At 38.7% G+C, this 25,781-nt stretch overlaps 2 protein-coding genes across 21 annotated transcripts in view; one reads left to right on the top strand and one right to left on the bottom strand.

Moving 5' to 3' along the window:
* ERAP1 (endoplasmic reticulum aminopeptidase 1) overlaps nucleotides 1-13,366 on the top strand; it is a 34,285-nt gene extending 20,919 nt beyond the window's left edge. For all 4 annotated transcript variants that reach the window (XM_089909126.1, XM_022592304.3, XM_022592312.3 and 1 more), the window contains 9 exons: nucleotides 268-422; nucleotides 1,902-1,981; nucleotides 2,550-2,733; nucleotides 4,120-4,276; nucleotides 4,919-5,103; nucleotides 5,802-5,963; nucleotides 6,457-6,597; nucleotides 7,142-7,223; nucleotides 11,240-13,366. In XM_089909126.1, coding sequence (XP_089765252.1) covers nucleotides 268-422; nucleotides 1,902-1,981; nucleotides 2,550-2,733; nucleotides 4,120-4,276; nucleotides 4,919-5,103; nucleotides 5,802-5,963; nucleotides 6,457-6,597; nucleotides 7,142-7,223; nucleotides 11,240-11,395 — 1,302 coding nt within the window. In that variant the 3' untranslated portion in view covers nucleotides 11,396-13,366. The remainder of the gene's footprint in view (nucleotides 1-267; nucleotides 423-1,901; nucleotides 1,982-2,549; nucleotides 2,734-4,119; nucleotides 4,277-4,918; nucleotides 5,104-5,801; nucleotides 5,964-6,456; nucleotides 6,598-7,141; nucleotides 7,224-11,239) is intronic.
* Nucleotides 12,843-25,781, bottom strand: part of CAST (calpastatin) — a 129,311-nt gene continuing 116,372 nt past the window's right edge. For all 17 annotated transcript variants that reach the window (XM_089909130.1, XM_089909129.1, XM_089909128.1 and 14 more), the window contains 3 exons: nucleotides 24,742-24,813; nucleotides 15,806-15,871; nucleotides 12,843-14,908 (listed from right to left, as the gene is read on the bottom strand). In XM_089909130.1, coding sequence (XP_089765256.1) covers nucleotides 15,821-15,871; nucleotides 24,742-24,813 — 123 coding nt within the window. In that variant the 3' untranslated portion in view covers nucleotides 12,843-14,908; nucleotides 15,806-15,820. The remainder of the gene's footprint in view (nucleotides 14,909-15,805; nucleotides 15,872-24,741; nucleotides 24,814-25,781) is intronic.

Below are 25,781 nucleotides of genomic sequence, written 5' to 3'. Positions count from 1 at the left end.
GTGCCTGGTGCCAAGCTAAGGTCTGCCCAGGAGAACCAGGTGTGGTACCTGTTCTCAAGACATCTATGTGTACAGGAAGAGAATGAAAAGTAAAGAGTCAGTGCTTTAATGGGCATGCAGTGGCTGGAGACAGCGGGGGAAGGGAGCAGGGGAAGGGACGCAGAAGAGCTTCACTGGTTGCAGCGCTGTGAGCACAAGCTTGGGTTCTCTCTTTTCCTAGAGTTGGGTCCAAGTGGGTCACGCATCTGCCTTTTTCTTATAAACCAGCACTGGCGACAGGAAGGCCTTGATGTGAAAACCATGATGAACACCTGGACGCTTCAGAAGGGCTTTCCCCTGATAACCATCACTGTGAGAGGGAGGAATGTACACATGAAGCAAGAGCACTATGTGAAAGGCCCGGACGACGCCCCAGAAACTGGGTAACGTTCACAGAGAGAAACTCATTTTGTTGCCTAGGTAACATCTGTCTTGTAGGGTGAACCCTTATTTTTGAAGTAGTGCCCTTAACTTGGTTGCTAAAATATTTTAATCAAATCTATATATCCTAGGAATTTGACTTATACACCACCATCTATTCAAAAGGATGAAGATGATGTATAATTATTTTAACATTCTCATGGTTTGTAGTTAGATATGATGGTAATTTCCAGTTACTGGCTTGAAATCAACTCCAGTAGAAGCATTTGCCACTTAGTTACAATAGTGCCTGGCATTTGGGTTGGAGCTAAGGACATAAACATTTAGGTGATTTCTGGGAAATACAAGAGACTCCGTTCTCTTCTTTGGAAGTCTTGAGTTAGATCCCAGAACCTGTTTGTCAGCTTAACACTACAGAGGACATCACTGGAAATGAGACAGTGCAACTGGACTGACCCTGGATGGACACTATTTACAAAACTTTTTATTTTGAAATAATTTCAGACCTATGGAGAAAATACAAGGAGAGAGCAAAGAATTCCATATATTCTTTGCGCAGATATGTGTTAACTCTTTACCACATTTGTTTTCTCTCTCTCCGTATAACCTACAATATCAAACAGTTCCAAAAAATATGATCTTTATTTCTTTCTATATATATATGGCATATATATATTTTTAAATGTTTGAGGGTAAGTTGGAGACATGATTTCCTCTTTATCCTGAAATACTTCAGTGTCGTATTTCCTAAAAAACAAGAGAATTCATTTATATAACCACAGTACCTTTATCAAAATTATGAAGTGAACTTGATAAATACTGTTATCAAATGTATCAACCTTATTCAACTTTCCTCAGTGGTCCTAATAATATCTTTATAGCAAAAGAAAGAAACCTGGTTCAGGATTTTATATAGGATCACATTGTATTACTGTTCACATCTCTTTAGTTCTTTTTTTCTGAAACAGTTCCTCAGTCTGTCTTTCTTGACCTTGATATTTTTGAAGAGTACAGGCTAGCTATTTTAGAGAATGTCCTTTAATTTGGGTCTTCTGCTGTTTCTTCACGATCAGATTCAGCTTATGCATCCTTGGCAGGAATTCCACAGAAGCGATGCTGTGTTCTTCTGAGTATATGATTTAGAAGGCACATGCTGTCAATTTCTGCCATTACTAGTGGTCACATTTTTAAAGTTAGGCACCCTGAGATCCCTTGAGGCAATCACTGCGAAGGCTGTCAGGGCTCACTTGAGCCCAAATTCCTAGCTCTATTCAAGGAGTCCAAGAAGAATGAATAGTGCCCCAGCTGGCCACTCCTACAAAGCTGGAAAATGGGCTGGGGATGTTTTGAGCTCTTTACAGTAGCAGTTTTGGGTACCATCCTTCTTTAAATGAGCCAGTGCCCGGAGCATGGTAGGAGATTTAAGAACTGCTTGTTGCAGTGAATCAGCAAATGAACAAATCCATCCTCCTTTCTTGTAGGTACCTGTGGCATGTCCCATTGACATTCATTACCAGCAACTCAGACTCAGTCCAGCGATTTTTGCTGAAGACAAGAACAGGTAATTTGTTGTGGAACTAACTAGCTTTCTTCAAGAAGGAACTGTGGAAATGTGTAGGACTTAGATAATAAGTTTTCTTTGCTATTTATCTTGGTTAAAACGAAAAGGATCAGGTCAGCCTTTATCTTAAGCAGATCTGTGACTCAATTTCTAGTGAAGAATATAGGTTTGAAAATACTGTCTGGTTGCCAAAAAGGAAGGACAGTATCTTGCCAGTTAGGGATTAAAACAGTTGAGTTATGTAATGCTGAGGAGAAGAGATACTTGGGAAAATTTCCCCTTACTTTAACATTGCTGGGTTATATCATACATATGGCCTGAAACATGGCATTCTTCTCATAGGTCTATAAATCTCACAAAATTAGTGTCTAAAACTAGTATTGGCTTTTGTCTATTGGGATGCTGTTTTCTGGTTTCTAAAAGGAATGTGTTCAATATGAAACTCATTTCAATATTAAAATTGTTCAGTATTAAACTCGCCTTTAATTTCCTTGTCCAGTCTCTGATCAGAAAAGCTTTCTCCAGGCAAGAGAGAAAATGGAGCTGTGATTTATTTTATTTGCTCTAGATGTGCTCATCCTCCCAGAAGAGGTGGAATGGATCAAATTTAATGTTGGAATGAATGGCTATTACATAGTGCATTATGAGGATGATGGATGGGATTCTTTGACTGGCCTTTTAAAAGGAACACACACGGCCATCAGCAGTAGTGATCGGGCCAGTCTCATTAACAATGCTTTTCAGCTTGTCAGGTAATACAAGCTCTTCACAGTTTGGTTTGTTTCTGAAAGCTGCTGTTATCATTCAAATCCTTGATTTCTAAAGGTGAAAGTGATTGCTAATAAGAAGTTGAAGGGTGTTTTCTCCTAAGTTCTTCTAACAGTTCAGGGTTGCTTTTAGTTTTAGGATTAACCTCTTATCTGCGTCCGCGTCCGCGGAGTAAGGCAAAAGTAAGGAATCTGTATTTTAATCTTTATCATTAATGAGTCGGATCAGACTGAGACAAAAGTGTAGAAAACCAGGAGACCAACATCCTGGAGAAGCCCCTTGCCTGGTCCCTAAAGCCTAGTCCTGCGGCTTTTTCTGGCCCTGCTGTAACAGATCAGGTTTCTCCCCGCTGGGTCTCTGACAATCCTGAAGCCTTCTTAGAAGACCAAGTGGCCCAGGCCCAGGTTGTCGGCATTACATCTCTCAGACTAAAGGAGAGATATCCACACGCCCCACTCCCACCCCACCCAAACTGGATAGCTGAACTGCATAGCATCTTTATGGCTCATAAAATGTGGCCCAACCAGATGACCTTTGAGTGGGTGAGGCTAGTGTTCACTCTTTTTTTTTGCCCCATAACATTGGCTTTTCAGGAAATGTTCCCCAAGCCTAAAACTCAACCTTCTTCAATATTTAGGTAGAACTGAAGCCTAAGGGGAATCACCCAAGTGGGAGAGAATACTGTAATTCTCAGCCCCACGTGTCTCTGCTCTAAATGTTGTGGACTTCCTTTCCTGGGCCTCTTGAGGTGACAGAAAGCAGTGGGGAATAAAGATAGGTGTTGCTTATCTAGCCGTTTCTGCCCTGCCTAAATATTCCCTTCCATAGCGCATTACTGATGACATCATAGGGGATTTTGGGTTTATTTACATGAGCGTGCACCCTACCACTAAGATGTTTAACACCAACCCTCTGTAATGAAGAATTGATATCTATATTCAGTTTCTTTTTGAAATGGAGACGAGGATGTGTTGACTCCAGGGACGCATACTTGTGACTGAGTGGCAGTCTCAGGTGAGGCTTCCTGAAGGATCTTTGATCAAATTTTCCATTTTACTCTGCAAGTTCAGCACAGTCCGACGTTTCACAGAGGGATAGATGCTGACCTGTTTCCATCGCATCTTAACCACAACTCATAGAGCTAGTTAACCCTAGCTCTATTATTTGAGAAAGTTCCTTCACAGTGTAAACATGCCACATGTTGTGATGTATGTGACAGGAAAGATGTTAGTATAAAGGTCATTATTTATAAGGGAGCATTTATATCCAATTGAATGTTTTGCTGGAAGGTTGTTCAAATAACTTTTGAAACAAATAGTTGATTTCCTGGATCTTCTTTTAAACTGCTAACCCTGGTGTCTCTTGACCAGCATTGGAAAGCTATCCATTGAAAAAGCCTTGGATTTAACCTTGTACTTGAAACGTGAAACTGAAATCATGCCAGTGTTCCAAGGTTTGAATGAACTGATACCTATGTATAAGTTAATGGAGAAAAGAGATATGAATGAAGTGGAAACTCAGTTCAAGGTAAAAGCCTGAAATAAGTTGAATAGTTTTTAGATAACTGGTTTGCTTTGGTGTAGGTGTGGAAAAGAGTTCTTATCATGGTGTATATTATATATATAATATAATATATGTATCTTATATATATCTTGATATATTTTAAAGAAAATCACAATGACCTCAGTATTTGGGTTGACCAATGAAGACTTTGGTTTTATTTTGGCACTAAAAATAGGCATGGCACTGTTAGATTCTGTTCTTAAGTTTCACAGATTTGCCATTCCCTCATTAGGCTAATTGTTTATGTCACTTTACTTCTGTACTGTGGTAGTTGCTATTAAGATTTTCTGGGACTCAGGTACTTAAGCAAGAGGCACAAAATTGCTCCTTTTGGCAAAACGTAATGACGTTTGAAAGTGGCAGTTCATCTTGATTTTAAGTAGATAAGGATATATTTATAAAAGATTGTTACACAAATACTGAAATCATTCATCATTTCTTGCTTTTCAACCCTTTTATAATTAAATATAAACAACTGCATGGTTTTGGAAATATGAATTGGACTAAGCTTTAAAAAATAATCCCCATCACCTGAGGGTGTATTGGATTATATAAACCATGAGATGACTTGGGACGGGACTGGTGACATGTGTGGCTTTCCCACAGGCCTTTCTCATCGGGCTGCTGAGGGACCTCATTGATAAGCAGACTTGGACGGATGAGGGCTCCATCTCAGAGCGAATGCTGCGGAGTCAGCTGCTTCTCCTGGCCTGTGTGCGCAAGTACCAGCCCTGTGTGCAGAAGGCAGAAGGCTATTTCAGACAGTGGCAGGAAGCCAATGGGAATTTGAGGTCTGTTTTTATCGAACAACCGGTTTGTTCAGATAAGGGGTATCTTTTGTTTTTCCACCATCATTGCTAAATGTTGGGAGAAAAAACAAGTATATACAAGTCTCCCCTGCTGTCCTTTTTGGGAAAATATTTTTTTTTTTTTTAGACTTATCTATGCATTGCTCTACTTTCTGTTTTAAGTTCCCGACAGGAGGCCGGGGGTTTGGTTAATGGAGAGGTGGGCGGCAGGGATTCAGTCCTTTTAGACTTGGGACTTAAGTCCTATCCAGGAAATACTAAGCCAACAATATACATGCTTCTATTCATAAAAGTGCTTACAAACAGGTGGTCCTATTGGATTCCTGACTTTTGTTCATGGACTGCATTTTAAGTCTAGTTTGAATTTCCTTCTTTTGACTTGAAAAGTGACCACCTATTGAGTCACTCAGCATCCTTAAAGTATGTTAGAAATGTAGGTATTTATAGAAGTGGCATTTCACAATGTATTTTTGAGAAGGCTACTTAAAACCTACTTTCAGTTACTTTCTCTTGCTTCTTTCCTAAAGTGTTACTGAAGGAAAGAAGTTATTTTTGTTTATATTTCCAGGCATGCTTCTCTGATTGCGGGTCCAGTTTATCGTTTCATAATCTGTCTCTCTCGTGCATGCACACGCACTTCCGTCATCTCAGCCTCTCCCTGGGTGTGTTCTTTTCCACAGGCTGCCCAGCGATGTGACCTTGGCAGTGTTTGCTGTAGGGGCCCAGAACCCAGAAGGATGGGATTTTCTTTATAGTAAATATCAATCGTCATTGTCCAGTACGGAGAAACGCCAAATTGAATTTGCTCTCTGTATTACCCACAATAAAGAAAAGCTTCAGTGGTAAGTAATTCATTCATGTTCAGGTAGCCAAGAGGAATTAAATTAGATCAGATCCTTCTGGCATCTATTTTTGTCCTCTTGGCCAGGAACTGCGTTTCCTGCTGGGAACATTTATGCAAGAGGGCACACATCTAATGTGTACGGGAAATAATTAGAGAGCAGCGGGTGTCAGGAAAATTATTTAAAGGAGTATGTATTTGCGTATCTTTAAAATAACACATTTAGAAATTTACACCGGATACACCTATCTTAGCTACATTTGTGAGCAAATGAGAGAATATATGAGAATCCGTGTTGGAAACACTGTACAAATGTTAGTTTTTATTGTTACGTAGCTATAGGGAGTTTCTCAGGGCTCTGGTAACCTATTTATCTTTTGTGTCTTCATTATTAGCAGATCGGCTTTTTTCTTTCCCAAATTATTTTATTAAAGTTGTTTGGAACTTTTTCAGGGCCTCTTTGTTGCTGACACTTCTTGTCTTAATCATTCTAGGCTACTAGATCAAAGTTTTAAGGGAGATACAATAAAAACTCAAGAGTTTCCAGATATTCTTAGAACTATCGGCAGAAACCCAGTGGGATATCCACTGGCCTGGCAGTTTCTGAGGGAAAACTGGAATAAACTTGTACAAAAGTAAGTAGTGCCCAAAATTGTGTTGTGACTGGCAAAAATTCCTAAACCTGGCTGTTTTAGCTACGTTTGTAAAATAACAGTGATTATCTAAAGGGATTCTTTTGACTGAAGGAAGGAAGTAGAGGTACTTAAAATATCCTTAGAAAATATGAAACTCTAATTCAGTGCTAACTAATGGATCTGGATGGTCAAGTGTTTCATTCCATCTGGCATAATCTCTTCCCGCACCCCGTGACCTACCAGAAGTCGCCTGCACAGTTCAGGCAAGTCTTCTGTTTAGTACTTCCACTTGTTGTATCTGCCCAAACTCTTGTAGCACCTACTACTTCTGTCATTTTCTTTTGGGTACTTAATCTTTTATTCAGCGGCTGGTGTGTTGATTTTTTACAACTAGATCTTAGCCCATTGGAGCAAAGGATCACGTCTTATCTTTTTCACGCCTAACCAGTTTTCAGTTAATTGCTATCACATATATGAGGCACTTAAAAATACATGTCGAATGAACAAATACTTCACAATACATTTTGACAATTTCTATTTCTAGGTTTGAACTTGGCTCAAGTTCCATAGCCTACATGGTAGTGGGAACAACAAATCAGTTCTCGACAAGAGCACGGCTTGAAGAGGTAAAAAATAAATAAATAAAAAGCTTTCTTTTTGAACTTCAGTGACAATTATCTAATAAATTATCTAATAAATATGAGGTAGGCAAAATACTTTAAGGGCCTGATGAGTTACAAGTGGATTTTGTCACTTGGTAAACGTTCTTTTTGGATGGGTGTTTTGTTTAGTGTGGCGTTTTCGGCATGAGCAAAAATCAGTTACAAATAAACCATTGAAAACTGTGCCTCTTCCCAAACACATTTAGAAGTCTTAGCTCTGCCATTAAAAATTTTAGGGCTTAAAAATTACTTTAGACATTTAATCCCTGTTTAGGATGTTACAAGTGATTATTGGAGGTTTAAGTGACTGAAGTGATCCTCTAGGTATTTTGAAAGAGGCAGGTCTGGAAGCTAGGCTCTCCACTATTTGAGCTCATGATTTCCTATTACTTACTGATGAACCATCTACTTTCAGAAAGAATTCTAGGCAACTTTTAAGGTCCATATATAAAACAATGCTAAAATGAAGAACAAAAAGCTGCATAATGTTTGGAAACGAAATCGTATGAGGGATTTATGCTGAGGATAATTTATTGCAGTTGTACCCTAAGTTTATCATAGCTTCCTAGCAGCCAAAGAAAGATGAGAAAACAGTATGCGTTATTGTCAGGTAAGAGAGAACCATGGAACATACACGTTTTCCACAAAAGCAGACTTTTCTCTCAGTCTTAAACTTTTGAGGAGTTTGCCGTATGGGTCATTTTGTTGCGGTGGCTTTTCTATAATAATATTCTCTATAGTAAAGCTGTAGAACAGATTTTACATGGTTTTAAAAATGGTGCAATTAGATAAAAGCTGAGAGCCTAATATTAACTTTTTTAGGAGAGGCTCCATTGTGTAGTCTGGTTACACCATGATCTAGCTCGATGGAGAGTGCTTTGAAAATGGGAAAGAAATGTCACAACCCTTTTCTCCAATTTTTCAGTAGCCTCACCCAGGCTTGTAAAATTAACTTGCACATAATAATTCAAGCTTGAATCCTGGTGAGGTCTACAGCAGAGATATTCTGTGTGATGACAGCAGAGCCATCTATGGGCTGGGACCAGATAGACCAGGTCTGTAGCAACAAAACATTTCATTCATTATCTTGTTCTTTCATTAATTTTCTCATGAATTCATTCAAGACATATTACATTCTTACTCTACAACAGGTGTGGTTTTAGGTTCCAGGGCTACAACGATGAACAGGATAGACAAAGCCCCTGCCCTCATAGAGCTTAAATTTTACTGGGGGAACCAGACGATTACAGACAGATCAACTCATGTCGGGTAGTTACATGCTCTGAAGATGAGTAAGGCAAGGGAAGGAGAGCGAGTGACTGGGTAAGGGAATGGTGCTGTGTCCTGTGGGATGACTCGCGCACCTTTGAGGAGATGTTGAAGGAGATGCCGATATCTAGGTGGAGAGTGCTGTATGCACAGGAAACATCAGGTGCAGAAACCCTGTGGCAGGACATGTAAATGAAAGAGCCCGAGATGTTGTCCGAATGCAGAGTGTCCTACTGACATTTACAATGCAGGAGTCGTCCTGAGCCCTTCCTTCCCCTCACATCGAGTTCATCCCAAGTCCTGTTGGCTCTGCTTCCGGCAGCTACACCCCATCTGTGCACTTCTCTGCTCTTACCCCGGCCGAGCCTTTCTCACCTCTTGTGTGGCCTATGGTGACAGCCTCCTAACTGGCCTCCCTCCTGCCACTTTGCCAATGCCACACCATCTTCCACCTTTAAAACGGAAAACCAACCCACGACTGACCCTCTCTTGAAACCCTGCCTGTCACTCTTGAAGTCGCAAACCTCTCCTTCCCATGTGGATGAGAGGGTCATTACCTGGCTCCTGCCCGCCTCTCCAGCCCTTTCTCACATGCTCCTGTGTTCACTGTCTCACCCACTCCAGCCCCTCAGCCTGCTCCTGGGCCACCAGGTGTTTCTCCTGCACGAGGCCTCTGCGCTTTCTTCTTCTTCTGCCTGGCTTGCTCTTTCCCCAACTCTAGACTGGGAGGGTTCATTTTATTCTTTAGAGGCCCCAGCTCAGATGTCACCTTCCCAGACCACTCTGTCGAAAGCAGGCCACCCCCTCCCCAGTTGCTATCATAGCCCCGGTTTATTTTCTCCACAGCAGTATAGAGTCAGCATAGTTCATTGCTTGTCTCCCCAGGCAGACTGTAAGCTTCACGAGGGTAGGATGCTTGCCTGATTCATTGCCTCATCCTCAGTGTCTCGCACAGTAATCAAGCTGGAGAAATGAATAAGTACCAGAGTAGATATTCATGAAGAAATGGATGAGGGGGAGTCCCTGGTACCTGCTGGGCTTTAGGTTGTGCACTTCACCCACATTACAGGACGACATCCTCACCAACGCTCTGCAGTGTCACAAATGAGGAATCCTAGTCCCAGAGAAGTTAATCATTTACTCACCAACTACTAGCATAAATCTGGTTTTCTACCCATATGCACAGAAAATATTCTCAAGGAGGCAGGTTTGAATCAAATACGTACTCAGTTGAGATGCTGAATTTCCCAAGGCAGAAGAAGATAGGAGTGATAAATTTGGGTCAGGAGAAGTAGAAGGGCAGGCAGGGGTTAACAGCTGGCTTTGTTAGAGCTCTTGCAGGCTTGTTTTTCAGTACTATCATGGTAGGCTTCTTCAGGATTAATTAATTAATTGGACCAATTAGTAAAAATATTGATGTGGTTTGACTAAAGAGTGCCCAGAGTGATTTTTTTTTTTGAAGTATAGTTGATTTACAATGTTGTGTTAATTTCTGCTCTATAGGCAAAGTGACTCAGCCATACACATATTCTTTTTCATATTGTTTTCCATTATGGTTTATCACAGGATATTGCCCAGAGTTACTTCTTAAACTGCCTATTAATTAATCTTGAGTTCTGAGAGACAAAACAGTAGATTGAGCTACAGTTTAAGGCAGGACAGTGAAGCGGGTTAAGTGTTTTCTAGGTTGCTATAGCAGGAGGGCATGCCTTCAGCTCACAGAAAAGTTCTACCGAGATTTAGTTTTAAAACAACCCCGAATCATTTAAAATTGGAATTTGATCTTTCAAAAAGCCTATTCTTACCCCCCTCCTTTTCCCAAACTTACGATGTTATGACATGGATTTTTAAGGAATTAACTGTCTGGAATCCATGCTGAATAAATAATGTATCTTGGCTTAGACTTTCTTCCTGTCTACGAAATCAAAAAATTGATGGATTAATGTGAAGTGTATGGGAAAAGTTTAAGAACGCTTGAAGGTGAGACAGAGTAGCACAATGGTCAGTGCTGTTGCAAAGCCAACCTATTCCTCATGTGAGTTTAAAGGGGATAAAGTACCCATCGGTGAAACAATAGCAAAGATATTTTTGAGGAGACAGTCAAGCGATTCTTATCTCTTTCAAACCACGGGGAACTTTGGGTGGATTTTATCTTGAAGGAACAATACATCAATTGTGGATTAGGATAAAAAAAATTGGCAAGGTTTGGGGTATTACCACCATAACTTGCTAAGAACCCCATTCCCCAGTGTTTCTATCATAACAGACAAGGCCAGGCCCACGGAGGAAGACTGCACGTATGTGGCTGAAACTGTTTTGCTTGGCAGAGAAGATACTCTGCACATTCTGCTTTTTCAGCTATGTTTAAAAAAGTTAAGTTTGCATCTGTGTGTCTATAACAGAATACACATTAGATACATGCGATTAAAACTTAATTATGAAATGGTAAACAGTGAAGTCTTTTAGAATCTGGCAACTGTGAATAAATAAAAAAGCTGCAGAGAAAAAACACAAAACTTGACATCATGAGGCATGAGCTCATTTCATAGAGCTTAAGTTTATGTACATAATCGTATCCAGACACCTGGCCCTGTTTTCTATGTAGAATTTTGAAAAATGCTGGAAATTTGGCTTCGGTTTTCTTTTAACTAGCCTGAACTTTGTGTAACTTAATAAAACAAAATTTTAAAAACCCAATTTTTCCTCACAAGGTAAAAGAATTCTTCAGCTCTTTGAAGGAAAATGGGTCTCAGCTCCGTTGTGTCCAGCAAACAATTGAAACCATTGAGGAAAACATACGTTGGATGGATAAGAATTTTGATAAAATCAGAGTGTGGCTACAAAATGAAAAGCTTGAACTGCTGTAACAATCCATTCCTTGTTGGTTCCTGTGATGTGTAATCTCCAAAATTTTATTGAATGTGAATATTTTAAAAATAGAGATGGTTGTCTTGGCACCCAGTGAAGATATTTCCTGCTCCTTCAACTCCTTATTCATTCGTCCCTTCTTATGAAGACTGGCTGTTAACTTTTTCATCAGGGGGTTATTGCCACCACATGTTCCATTATAGGTGTTACCCCCAAATGTAAACCCAAGTGGTGGGTTCCCTACTATGGAGAAGTGAAGTACCTTATTCTTCTATTTTATATTTTATACTTAAGCCCTGTGGTCTCCAAACCCCTGGTCCCCACACCCTGCTCTCCATGTGCTTGTCATTCATAAGCTGTTGTGTCAGTCTCCTGGGAAGACTCTGAACAGTAGTGACTACTGAACCATGAACCCCTGGGGCAGTGATTGAGCCAGAAGGGCCCGGATCTGCTTTCCACCTTTCTCTCCCTTGCTGCGTGCCCAGGGGCTGGCTTGTTGGAGGGCCACATCATGAGACTTCCCTGGCCTCTGGCTTTTGGTTGACCTCCCAGGAGGGCAGATAAGAGCTGGGGTTGGGGAGAGAGTAGGTGATGATGGTGTTTATTCCCCAGGTTCCCTTGCAGGTTGCCTCAGGCTGGCCTCCACCGAAGGTATCAGCTCTAGGGAGGTGGCCCTCTTTCCCACAAACCTTCTCCATCTGTGCGTTCTGCTAAGTGCTTCCTCCTCTCATCCCTTCAGGGTGAAGGGTGAAGTGGGAGCCTGGCTTAATTAGTCCTGGCTGGACTTGTGGTTTCCATACATCCTGCTCACATTTTTGTTTAAAAAGCAAAAAACAAACAAAAAACTCCACAAAAACCTTTTATAGAACCCTCCTCAGATAATCCTAATTTGAGTGTGCCATCTATTTCCTCAGGACCCTGAATAATAGTGTCTCTTCTGAAAAAGCCGAGTGCGTTCAGGTCTAGAAGAGAAAACTTTCATTTGAAGTTGAACCTCAGAGCTTTTGATCCTTAGGTAGGTGATGCTTCCTCTCCTTGTTCCTTATTTGGCCTAGTTTATAATCTCTAAATAAGTTGTTATTGGTACTTATTGCCAGTAAGGCATTGCAGTCTCTAGTAAATGATAAGGTATTGTGAAATGGAAAATACTTGCTTATATTAGCCTAAGTAAGTGAAGACAGTGTGTTGTATTGGAATTGAAGTATTTTATGAGTTTTTTTTTTAATATATTGCAAAATTTATGATAAAGGAATATGATATGAAAAATGTCAATGTGTTTTTCTAATACAGTATGGAATAGAGGATCTTTTCTGGACATAAATGTGTTTTGCAATTCCATTTTCATACATATTGCATGGCTTAATGGCTTGAGAACTCAAACCAGAAATCACTGGTAATTTCCATCCCCAGGTGTTTTTCTTCTAAAAAAAACATACAAAGCCAAGATTTTAATGTAAAATATTTTTCTTTAATTGCATCTTATATCTTGATTAATGAAACATGGAAAATAGTGGTTTTCAGTTTTGGTCACCTGAGGAACCTATTTTCATTTGCTTTTAGAGAAGTCCATTTTCTAAAGAGACACAATATTGCCACACAATGTGCAAAACCCTTTTTGGTAATAAAAAATTGTTATTTACCTCTAAGCAAATATTTGCAGTTATTTACTCCAAATTAGATGGTTAAACATGACTGATTTAGATCCTGTAGCCTACTCAACTCATCATTAATTACTAGCAAACACCCAAGTGTTGAAGACGTTTCTAATAAACAAAAAGGCATATTCTGAGTACCTTAAATATATGTTTACTTTAACAGGTATTTCCTAAATGTCTGGATTTTGGTATGTAATTTTAAAATACTTATATGTATGCATGTAAATGAGTAATACTGTAGCCATATCCTTGCAAACACATCTGTCAATGTCAAAGGTTTCCCTTTTTTTTTTTCTTAAACAAAACCACTTTGTACTACCTATAGACACATAGTTGAAATCCCTCAGGAAAAGTGTTTATTTTCTTGTTAGTGCCTTGAAAAGGTCTGTTTAGTCACCATAATCCTGGCTTATATTTCCCAGATTTAGACTAATAATGCCTGCATCTCTGATGGGATGGAGACATAGCATTTGAAGTGGATGCAGTTTGAAATCTCAGAGGTATATGCATGATTTTTGAAGACAATTTTTAGATCGTATTAACAAAATTGGATGCCCATTATAAGTAGTATTGTTATTGTTGCTTGCCTCCCACCCCATTAGACGGTATTGGTGATATTACTTATTTTTAGTGAAGTTGCTAAAGCCTAATAAATAGTTTAAACAGATGCTGAGGAAGGCTGTGCTCTCTGAAAACAAGGAATTCCAAATCAGTTTTATGATGTGTACCTGATATTTTTTCCTGCATTCACTATCAGGAAATAAAGATGGGATTTGATAAATATTTAATTTCATCAATGACACCGGTGCTGTATTCATAAACCATTCAGAGAGGTATGAGAAACCATTCCAAGTTGTGGGATATCAGACACTAGTTCTTAAATTGCTGTGGGGGAAAAGCAGATTTTTAAATTTTTAAAAAGATCTTTTTCTTTATTTTTAAGCAGAAGTTTGTTTGTGTTTTTGGTAAACCCAACTTCCGTTAAGCTACATGCCGTACAGTGCAAGACTAATGTGGCAATGGCTCTAAGCAAACAACTGCTGCTCAGGTTTTACAGAGAGAGGCTGGAAAGCCCAGCTTAATGCAGTAAACCAGCAGAGTTCAAGCCATATGAGTATTCTAAGAATTAGATTTTGTTATTCTTGGAACTTGCTATGCAGTGACACAGAGTCTGCGTTTTGCTCTTCTGACTCGAGTCAAGTCTCAGTAGGCCTGTGCTGATGTCCTAACCTCTGGCAAAGAAGAGTTCAGCCTGAAAAGGGGCGCAGTGCTTCCTTGTCTGTCCAGGTTATCTATTGTTAGCAGCTCAAGAGGAGACATGTGCCCAATGTACGATATTTTATGTTTGCCTTATAAACATGAACCCAAAGAAACATCAAATACAGTTCAAAAGCCCAAGAGGAAAGGGGTAATGAGAAATCAGAACACTGAAGAATATGTAAAGCATTGTTTTCCAAATGCTAACAACAAAAAAATTAAGTGCAAATTGAAAATACTAATGAGATTTACAGGCACTGAGGGTAGAAGGTGCAAAAGTTTGCAAAGGTTTTTCCTTTTGTGTGTGTTGCTTTAAGAAGCTATCAAATATATCTCTTAGAAATATAAAGCTCCTTTCTCTCCCAACTGAAGACAATTTTTAAAAATTCGAAGTTTATCAGTACTCAGTAGAATAACACAGGTGAACCAGACAAATTCAGTTTCTTTTCAGGAAAAGAGTAACAAACAATGTTTAGGATGTCAAGAGACTCAACAAATACTGCTGTCTAGAAGCCACTCAGAAAATTTTTCTGCTGTCAAAGGCTTTTGTTCTTCAGAAGTCACCATCTACCACCAGCTGAAGATTTTATATGTGGATACCTTGAAAAATTCAAAGAAGAAAATCCAGTGAACCATTTGATATGTAATTTTCTTATTACGGGCATAATAAATTTAAGGAGGAATTTACTAAAGTTGATATGAGAGTCAAAAATTAAAAGAAATTTATAATTTTGGGGAAAATCTTTGGAGCAGTTCTAATCAGTATACCTCCCTCTTTGTAGGAAATAAAAGTGGATTCATGGTGAGAGAGCCTAACCCAATTTAACCTACATTTTCATTTCTTTTAGGTTTTTGGCAGCAAGTGGTTATAAGCTTTTATGGTTTAGAATAAGACCTCTTCTCTCTGAAGTTAATAAGGGCCCAGCTCTCAAGATAGATCTCACAGACTCCCTCGTCCATACCAGCTCTTTAGTTACCATATAGTAGAATCAAACACAGAGCTTTACTTTCTCAAACTAAGATGAACAAAAGTTGTCAATCTTCTCCTTTGCCCTATTCTCAAAACTCTAATTACCATCAGACCCTAGGGGGGTACTTCTCCTCACTCCACAATGTGTTTGTATTTTGGGTAATATCTATATCATAAGTCCATTTCACTATAAGATGTAACATGCCAATTCTGCTCTGCCCCAGTAACCTGCAGTCATGAGCATTTGGGTTTCAGAGTCAGCTAGACTTAGATAGTCATTTTCTTTAAGAGCCTGGCCTAATATCTTAAAGAGCTCTTAATTATAAGATTAATGTTTTTAAACATTCCGATAGCACCATTTATTACTTTACAGGGAATTACTCTATAGATTTTGCAATGTGTATTTCATGCCAATAGCATAAAGAGAACATGAAATACTCAAGAAGGGGACTTAGTTTCTCTCACCTGTAACACGTAGGCTGGTAGAAGGTACAATTGTCTTCATTTACAACAAACACCAAACTTACCAAATAGTGTGAACTTTAACTTGTACTTTTTCCATCATCTTTTCGCTTGGAAGTTTCCTCCTTTGCCTAGAAGGACAAGCAAAAACCATCAGTGAGCTTTTTATTTTCTGGATTAAGTACCCCAAACTGATCAAACAGAAGAGACTTATGAGGAAATAGGCTTTTCAGAATTAAAAGGGCAAAAATGGCAGTCAGCAGGGGAAAATAAGATGGTCCTTTTAAAGTATCTCATTTAGCCCATACACTGAATTCTTCCCCTTAAAGTTTATAAACTAAAAATAACCTTAAATGATTCTAAATTTTTTACTCTAGACTTTGTGGGTTTTTTTGTTTTTGAAGGCCAGCATAATTGAAGAAAAAAAATACATAGGTGTTCATGGATGGTATCCATTCGTTCCACAGCGATCCATCCTTCTCTTATACTTGGGGGCTTAGCCAGCAGCTAATCCACTCAGCATATAGGGTTACTGTGCTTTCTGTTTTTTGAGTATGTACTTTGTATTAAATAATAAATATTTAATCAGAGATATAATGGCATGAGCAACTAATTATCAATCTGGTTTCTTGTATCTTTCATGGATTTCACTTTTTTTGAGGTATAATTGACATATTAGTTTCAGGTGTATAACGTAAGCATTCCATATTTATAAATATTGTGGAATAACACAATAAATCTAGTTAAAATACATCACCATACATAGTTACAAAATTTTTGTGATGAGAACTTTAAAGATCTACTCTCTTAGCAACTTTCAAATATGCAATACAGTATTTATTGACTGTCATTACCATGCTTTACATAACAGTCCCATGACTTAAATACTTTAAGTTTGTACCTTTTGACTACCTTCACCAATTTCACCTACTCCCCCATCACTCACCTCTCTGGCAGCCACCAATCTATGAGCTCATGTTTTTGTTTTTAGATTCTACATATAAGTGAGATCATAGAGCTTTCATCTTTCTCTGACTTTTTTCACTTGCATAATGCAATCGAGGTCCATTGATGTTGTTGAAAAGGTAAGATTTCATTCTTTTTTATGGCTGAGTAATATTCCATTGGGTATATACACCATATATTTTTTATCCATCCATCAATGGACACTTAGGTTGTTTCCATAACTTAGCTATTGTAAATAATTCTGCCATGAACATGGGAATGCAGATATCTTTTCAAGTTATTTTTTTTTCAAAGATTTTTTTGATGTGGACCATTTTTAAAGTCTTTATTGAATTTGTTACAATATTGCTTCTGTTTTATGTTTTGGTTTGTTGGCCGTGAGGCATGTGGGATCTTAGCTCCCCAACTGGGGATTGAACCTGCCCCTGCTGCACTGGAAGGCAATGTCTTAACCACTGGACCACCAGGGAAGTTCCCAAGTTAGTTTTCATTTTCTTTTGATAAATACCCAGAAGTGGAATTCCTGGATTATATGGTAGTTCTAGTTTTAATTTTTTGAGGAATCCCATACTGTTTTCTATAGTGACTATACCAATTTACATTCCTACCAATAGTGCACTTTCCCTGATGATTAGTGATGTTGAGCACCTTTTCATATGCTTCTTGGCTATCTGGTACGTCTTCTTTGGAAAACTGCCTATTTAGATCCTCTGCCCGGTTTTTCATTTGGATTTTTTTTTGCTGTTGAGTTGTATTAGCTCTTTATATATTTTGGGTATCAATCTCTTATCAGATATATGATTTGCAAATATTTTCTCCCATTCAGTAGGTTGCCTTTTCATTTTGTTGATGTTTTCCTTTGCTGTGCAGAGCTTTTTCGTTTGATGTAGTTATACTTGTTTGTTTTTACTTTTGTGCTTTTGTTGCCTTTGCTTTTGGTGTCAAGTCCATAAAAATCTCTATTAAGACTGATGTCAAAGAGCTTACTGCCTATGTTTTCTTCTAGGAGTTTTATGGTTTCAGATCTTATATTCAAGTCTTTAACCCATTTTGAGTTAATTTTTGTGTATGGTTTGAGATAGAGGTCCAGTTCCCAACACTATTTATTGAAGAGACTGTCCTTTCCCCACTGTATATTCTTGGCTCCTTTATCATTAATTATTGACCATATTTCTGGGCTGTCTCTCTCTCTATCTTTTTTTTTTGGTTGTGCTATGCAGCTCTCAGGATCTTAGTTCCCTGACCAGAGATTGAACCCATGCCCTTGGCAGTGAAAGCGCAGAGTCCTAACCACTGGACCGCCAGGGAATTCTCAGGGTTCTCTATTCTGTTCCATTGATCTATGTGTCTGTTTTTATGCCAATACCATACTATTTTGATTACTATATCTTTGTAATATAGTTTGAAATTAGGGAGCATGATGCCTCTACCTTTTTCTTTTTCGAGATTGCTTTGGCTGTTTGGGGTCTTTGGTGGTTCCATACAAATTTTAGGGTTATTTTTTCTATTTCTATGAAAAATGTCACTGGAATACAGATAGGGATTGTACTGAATCTGTAGACTGCTTTGGGTAGTATGGACATTTTAACAATATTTTTTTCAGTCTATGAGCATGGAATAACTTTCTATTTATTTATGTCTTCTTCACTTTCTTTTATCACTGTCTTATAATTCCCATTGGATAGGTCTTTCACCTCAGTTAAATTTATTCTGAGGGTTTTTCATGCCATTATAAATGGCATATATGTGTTTATTTCTCCTTCTTATAGTTTGTTATTAGTGTCTAGAAAGAGTGTCTTACACTTTTACTGAATTTGTTTATTCTATCAGTTTTTGGTGGAGTCTTTCGGGTTTTCTTTATATAATATGTCAGTTTTGCAAATAGTGACAGTTTTAGTTCTTCCTTTCCAGTTTGAATGCTTTTAATTTCTTTTTCTTGCCTAACTGCTGTGGCTAGGACTTCCAATACTATGTTGAATAAGTGGCAAGAGTGGGTATCCTTGTCTTTTTCCTGTTCTTAAAGAAAACGTTTTCATCTTTTTACCGTTGAGTGTGATGATAGCTGTGGGTTTGTTATGTATGGCCCTTATTATGATGAGGTATGTTCCCTCTATATCCACTTTGTGGAGAGTTTTTACCATAAATGGATGTGGGTTTTCAGATCTTTTTCTGCATCTATTGAGATAATCATATGACTTTTATCCTTCATTTTGTTAATGTGGCGTATCATCACACTGACTGATTTGCGGATATTGAACCACCTTGCAGCCCTGGAATAAATGCTACTTGATCATGGTGTATGATTCTTCTAATGTACTGTCAAATTCAGTTTGCTAATATTTTGTTGAAGATTTTATACATATATTTTCATCAGGGATATTTGCCTGTAATTTTCTCTTCCGGTTCCCTGGGCTAGTTTTGGTAGCAGGATAATGGTGGCCTTGTAAAATGAGTTTGGAAGTATTCCCTCCTTTTCTGTTTTTGGAAGAGTTTGAGAAGGATTGGTTTTAAGTCTTCTTTAAATGTATGGTAGAGTTCACCAGTGAAGCTGTCTGATCCCAGACTTTTGTTTGCTGGGAGGTTTATGATTACCGATTCAATCTCCTTACTAGTAATGGTCTTTTCATGTGTTCTATTTCTTCATGATTCAGTCTTGGTAGGTGTATGTTTCTTTCTTCAAGGTGTCCAATATTTGGTGTATAATTGTTCATAGCAGTCTTTTATGATCCTTTTTATTTCTGTGGTATCAGTCTCCTTTTTCATTTGATTTTATCTGAGTCCTCTTATTTTTTTTTTCTTGTCAGTGTAGCTAAAGGTTTTCTGAACTTTATCTTTTCAAAAAAACAGCTCTTAGTTTTATTTATCTTTTCTATTGTCTTTTTAATCTCTTTCATCTAGTTCTGTTCTGATTTTTGTTATTTCCTTTCCTTTACTGATTTTGGGCTTCATTTGTTATTATTCTTCTAGTTCCTTGAGGTATAAAGTTAGGTTGTCTGATTTCTTGAGGTAGGCATTTATCACTCTAAACTTCCCTCCTAGAACTACTTCTTCTGGATCCCATAAATTTTGGTATATTGTTTTCATTTTCATTTGTCTCAAGGTATTTTTTTTTTTTTTTGCGGTACGCGGGCCTCTCACTGTTGTGGCCTCTTCCATTGCAGAGCACAGGCTCTGGACGCGCAGGCTCAGCAGCCATGGCTCACAGGTCTAGCCGCTCCGCGGCATGTGGGATCTTCCCAGACCAGGGCATGAACCCATGTCCCCTGCATCAGCAGGCAGACTCTCAACCACTGTGGCACCAGGGAAGCCCTCGAGGTATTTTTAAATTTCTTTTTTGATTTCTTCTTTAACCCATTCATTGGTTGTTGAATAGCATATTGTTTATGAAATCCACATGTTTGTGAATTTTCCAGTTTTCTTCTTATAATTGATTTCTAGTTTCATACCATTGTAGTAAAAAGGATGCCTGATATGATGTCAGTCTTCTTAAATTTATTAAGAGTTGTTTTGTGGCCTAACATATGATATATCCTGGAGAACGTTCCATGTACATTTGAGGAAAATGTGTATTCTGTGGCTCTGGATCAAATGTTCTGTATATAGCTATTAAGTACAACTGCTATAACATGTCATTTAAGGCCAGTGTTTCCTTATTGATTTTCTGTCTGGATGATCTATCAGTTGATGAAAATGGGGTATTAAAGTCCCCTACCATTTCTCCCCTTAGATCTGTTAATATTTGCTTTATATATTTAGACATTCCTATGTTGGGTACATAAATATTTACAAATGTTAAATCCTCTTGTGCATCAACCCCTTTATCATTATTTAATGTTCTTCTTGTCTCTTATTACAGTTTTTGTTTTAAAGACTATTTTGTCTGATGTAAGTATAGCTGCCCCAGCTTTGTTTTGGTTTCCATATGCATGGAATATTTTTTCCATCTCTTCATTTTCAGTCTGTCCTTAAATTTGAAGTGAGTTCCTTGTAGGCAGCATATAGATGGTCTTGCTTTTTTATCCCTTCTGCCACTCTGTCTTTTGATTGAGGAATTTAGCCCATTTACTTTTAAAGTATTTATTAAGAAGTATGTACTTATTGCCATTTTGTTAATTATTTTCTGGCTGTTCTGTAGTTCCTTTGTTCCTTCTTCTCTTGCTCTCTTTTGTGATTTGATCATTTTCTATAGTAGTATGCTTAGGTTCCTTTGTCTTTCTCTCTTGTGTATCTACTATAGGTTTTTACTTTGTGGCTACCATAAGGCTTACATATAACAACTTAACATTTATATTTTAAGTCAATAACAAGTTATGTTTGAATGCTCTACATTTTTACTCCCCCACCCCCTATTTTATGTTTTTGATGTCCATTTTACATCTTTTAATCCTGTGTATCCCTTAATTAATTATTATAATTATAGTTATTTTTACTACTTTTGTCTTTTAGCCTTCATACTAGCTTTATAAGTGATTAATCCACCAGCTTTACAACATTAGATTATTCTGAATTTTACTGTATGTTAACCTTTACCAGTGAGATTTATACTTTGATATGTTTTCCTGTTACTAATTAGCACCCTTTCCAGCTTAAAGAAGTCTTATTTAGTGGTGATGAACTCCTTTAGTTTTTGCTTACTGGAAAAACTTGTTCTTTCCTTCAATTCTGAATGACTTTTCCAAGAAGAGTATTCTTGGAAGTTTTTTCTTTCAGCACTTTGAATATATCATGACACTCCTTTATGGCTTGCAAAGTTTCTGCTGAAAATCTGCTGAGAGTCTTGAGGGAGTTCCCTTGTATGTAAAAAGTTTTTTTTTTCTTGGTTCACTTAAGTTTCTCTCCTTGTCTTTAACTTTTGATATTTTAATTGTAATGTGTCTTTGATATGGGTGTCTTTGGGTTCTTATTTGGAAGCCTCTGGGCTTCCTGGATATGGTTGTCTGCCTTCCTCATGTTAGGAAAAGTTTTAGCCATATTTCTTCAAATAAGTTCTTTGTCCCTTTCTCTCTCACTTCTCCTTCTGGGACTCCTGTAATGCAGATGGTCATCTGTGTTGGTTTGTGTGATGTTGTCCCGTAAGTCCTTTCAGCTATCTTTACTTTTTTATTTCCATTTTTTTTCTTTTTGCTGCTTTGATTGGGTGAATCCCATTGCTTTGTCTTTGAGTTCACTGATCCTTTCTTCTGCTTCTTCTAGTCTGCTGTTAAACCCCTCTAGTGTGTTTTTCAGTTCAGTTATTGTATTTTTCAGCTCTGTGGCTTCTATTTGTTACTTTCTTGTATTTTCCTATCTCTTTGTTGAAGTTCTCACTGTGTTCATCCATTCCTCCCCCAAGTTTGGTGAGCAAATTTATGACTTATTTTGAACTCATCAGGTAAATCACTTCATTAAGATTTTTATCATGAGGTTTTAATCGTTTGGAACATACTCCTCTGTTTCTTCATTTTCCTTGACTCTCTGTGTTGGTTTCTGTGCATTAGATAAGACAACCACCTCTCCCAGTCTTAAAGGAGTGGCCTCATATAGGAGATGAACCTTACTGTTAAACCCTGCCCTAACTCTTGATCGTCTCTCAAAACATTGTAAGTGTTCAAGCTGCCTATTTTATTTTCAGTGGTTCACAGTAGTTGAGGGTGTGCTAAGATCTGTCAGTGTCCCAAAGGGGAGAATCTCAGCACCTAGATTCAGGCTGAATGGAAGCCAGTCCCTCAGGTAGCAGGTTTTAAAATATACAAATATATATAGTCTTGTAGGATGGACCACAAGCATAAGTCCTGCTGGCTACCAGAGCCAGGTGATCAGTAAGTGTCCCCTGGGTGGCAGTTACAAAAACTGGGCCTCTAGATGAGTGTATAAGCCCCCTTTCTGGAAGATGCTGGTGACCTGGAGCAAGGTGGAGAAACAGCACAAAGATGGTGAGCACCAGCTTACATTTCCTAAGAGCACATCCGTAGGTGTCTAGATGTGTGCCAAACCGGAAGCCTGTCCCTCAGGCCAAAGCTCCAGGACAAGCAAGTAGGCCTCTTACACAGAAAGACTGGGGGTATGTTTTAGTCTGCTGTCTGTGCAGTATTCTGGGGATGGTAGCCAGCCAAGAACTGTATCTCTGATTGCTTTGGGGTGGGCAGATGAGTCAGAGCTCACAAGCCCTTTAAGAACTGTTTCTCAGTTTGCTATAGGCTTGTGGGTCTTCTGGACACAAGCTCCGTGGGCTTTCAAAGCTAGATGTTTTAGGGGCTCATTTCTCAGGTGGTCTTTAAGGTTGCGTGCTGATGTGGGCTTCAATTTTTTTGATCTGCAGGGAGAAGCTCTGAGTTGTGAGTTCGCTCCTGATGGTCGGTTGCTGTGTTGGGGTGGAGTTTATGTTGAGACTGTGTCCTAGCCTCTCCTACCCTCTTTGATGCCAGCCTTCTCTCATTTGCCAGGTAAAGAGGAGTCACACAGATAATTTGGGGGTTTTTTTTCCTAGAGGAAATTGTCACATATGCAGCTGTAGATCTGGTGTTTCCATGGGACAAGGTGAGTTGAGGATCTTCTTTACATCACCATCTTGAACTGGAACTCACTATCTTGTTTTTTAAGAGTTTTGATTCAGCTGGACTATTGTTTTTAAACCTGTACCTTTTACTTCTCATTATACTTGGGATCATAGTCATAACCATTTGAATCCTATGTTTTTAGAATTGGAGGGGACCTAGAAGTTTTCTAATCCAATTTCCATTCCTTCCCTGGCCACAGTTTCAGTAATTTTAATAGGAAACTTCCAAGTGTTGTGCTGAATTAATGCCCAACTCTAAGAAACCAGACCCTATAACTTCTACTCATTAGTCTTAGTTTTGCTTTCGAGAGCAAAGTGAAAAATTAGATATCACCTGGGAGGAAAGACTACTCGTATTGAATGTGAGTAGATTGAATCACAGAAACTGTAAGATCTTCTCAATTTCATATACTACTTCCATGTTCCAAGATTCATATAAACCACATTCCCTGGTGGTGTCACCTCCCTTGCCACACACACACATACACACACTATTTTAACATGTCTTAATTTGCTGGTTGTTATGATGAATAACATCATAATCAAGTTGTTGACATTTTTTCTTAATGATATATAATGGTGATTTTTTTCTTAATGATGGTGATTTAGATCTGATGAAATGTAGTATATGGATCTGTACTGTCAATGTTTATCCAAGTGGAAATGTGGAGTAGGAAGTGGCAGTCTGGGTTTTGTACAGCTGAAGGTATAAAATAGATTCACCCATCCCAACATTCCCCGAAGTCTCAGTCCATTACAGCATCAACTCTGATGCCCAAGAGCATACCTGAGCGATCACGTAAACTAAGGATAGACAAGGTACCAGCGATAAAGCAACCAGCATGTTATTGCTGTTCTCGGGCAGAGCTCAAGAAGAGGAAGCAGGGTCATAGGCACAAATCTTGCGAGGAGGTGAAGGGATGGAGGGAAATAGGGCTTTTGAAGTTATGAAAGAATTTGAATATGTTTGTACTACAAGGGAAAAGAATTGAGACAAAGATACCGGAGAGTGTTATTGACCCCCTGAGAGAAAGAAGGGGCTGCAGGGCAAGAGGGGAGAGGGTTTGTTGGGAGGCAGGTAGGAAGGGGATCTTGGTTATTTTCTGCAAGGCAGTCTCAATTTTCTCTTTGAAGTAGAAGGCAAGGCTATCTGCACACAGTGAGGGAAAGTAGCTACGAGAGAGCATGAGGTTTGTGGGGTCTGATGAAGGAGAGAGGGCCTGCACTCATTCCAGACTAGCACAGCTGACAGTGGGACTTTGTGTGACAAGGGCTAGGAATGCAGGAAACTTCAATCGTGTTAAGAATGTTCACTCAGATTTCTAAAGTGTCAGTTACTTTAAAAATTAAATGTCTCTAAAACTTCAATTTCTTTACCAAGACATGCTAGGGGACAGATAGTATTTATTCTCAATAGATCCCAATCAGAAACTAAATGACTAGGGATACACCACTCGATGTCATTGCCAAGCTAATTTGTAGTCTACTTACGCTTCTTACCTTTGCAGAATCCTTTGCTTCACCCCCGTTCTTGGGTGCTTTGGAGCTGGAAGCAGGCTTCTTGTCTTTGTCCTAAAGCAAAGGAAATGTAATGAGGCTCCTGCTATCAACACTCCATCTAGCAATTAACTGCTGCTGCTATCAAATCAATCCAGACTATTCTTTTTAGTAGCCTGGAATCTCCAATTTAATTAAATAACGGAAAATTGAGTATTTTAGTCAAGATTTTTCGAACAACACTGAAAGTACACAGAGGTGTTCAAGGTGGCGGGTAAAAAGGATAAAAATGAGGAAAAGGTGAGTCACACTGATGATGCTCTGCCAATTTCCATGATGCCTGGTTCACCCGGACTATATTTTGCTCACCAAAACAGCTTGTTTCTATCAATCAGGATTGGTTTTTATGTGCCAACAGGACACTGTTTGTTTTCAGTGTTATGGAAGAGAATGTAACAACCAGAGAGAGCTAGGGCAAGTCATATACAAAAAGAAAGTCCATTCACCAGAAAGGCATTATTTATGAAGTTCCAGGAGTGAGAGATAGGATGCTGACGTGGTCTAGAAATTAAATCACCCAAGATGGGGAAGACTGACAATTCAGTGATTGATTGATTGGGAGATATGTTTAATAACAGCCAAAACAATAGCAAAGAGATGTGCAATTTTAATTCTTCTGAAATAACAATGAAGGGCACTCATTTCACTTTTCCCTCTATTTGATGGATTACACATTTTTTTCATTCACTTTTGATCATGTTTTAAGCACCTGCTATGCACCAGGCATTTTGCTAGTGCTGAGCACAGAGGTACCAGACACATCACTGCAGTATACAGCATGCAGCTCAGCGGTGTGATGCACATGTGACAGGTAACCCACAGTGCAGAGAGGGCACATAGGCAACATCCCTGATCTGCGAAGGGAGAAGCAGACAGGGGAGTCTTCCAGGAGAAGCTGATGTTTGAACTGGGCCCTGAGAGGTGAGTAGGAGAGTCAGCCAGCTGCTCCGGGCAGAAAAGGGGAGGAAGCCCCAGAGGGCAAG

The sequence above is a fragment of the Delphinapterus leucas genome, chromosome 3 (assembly GCF_059928025.1).
Source record: "Delphinapterus leucas isolate spDelLeu-1000000601 "Yukka" chromosome 3, BTC_Dleu_Yukka2, whole genome shotgun sequence".
Taxonomy (NCBI): domain Eukaryota; kingdom Metazoa; phylum Chordata; class Mammalia; order Artiodactyla; family Monodontidae; genus Delphinapterus; species Delphinapterus leucas.
This window is presented reverse-complemented; position numbering and strand designations above follow the sequence as displayed.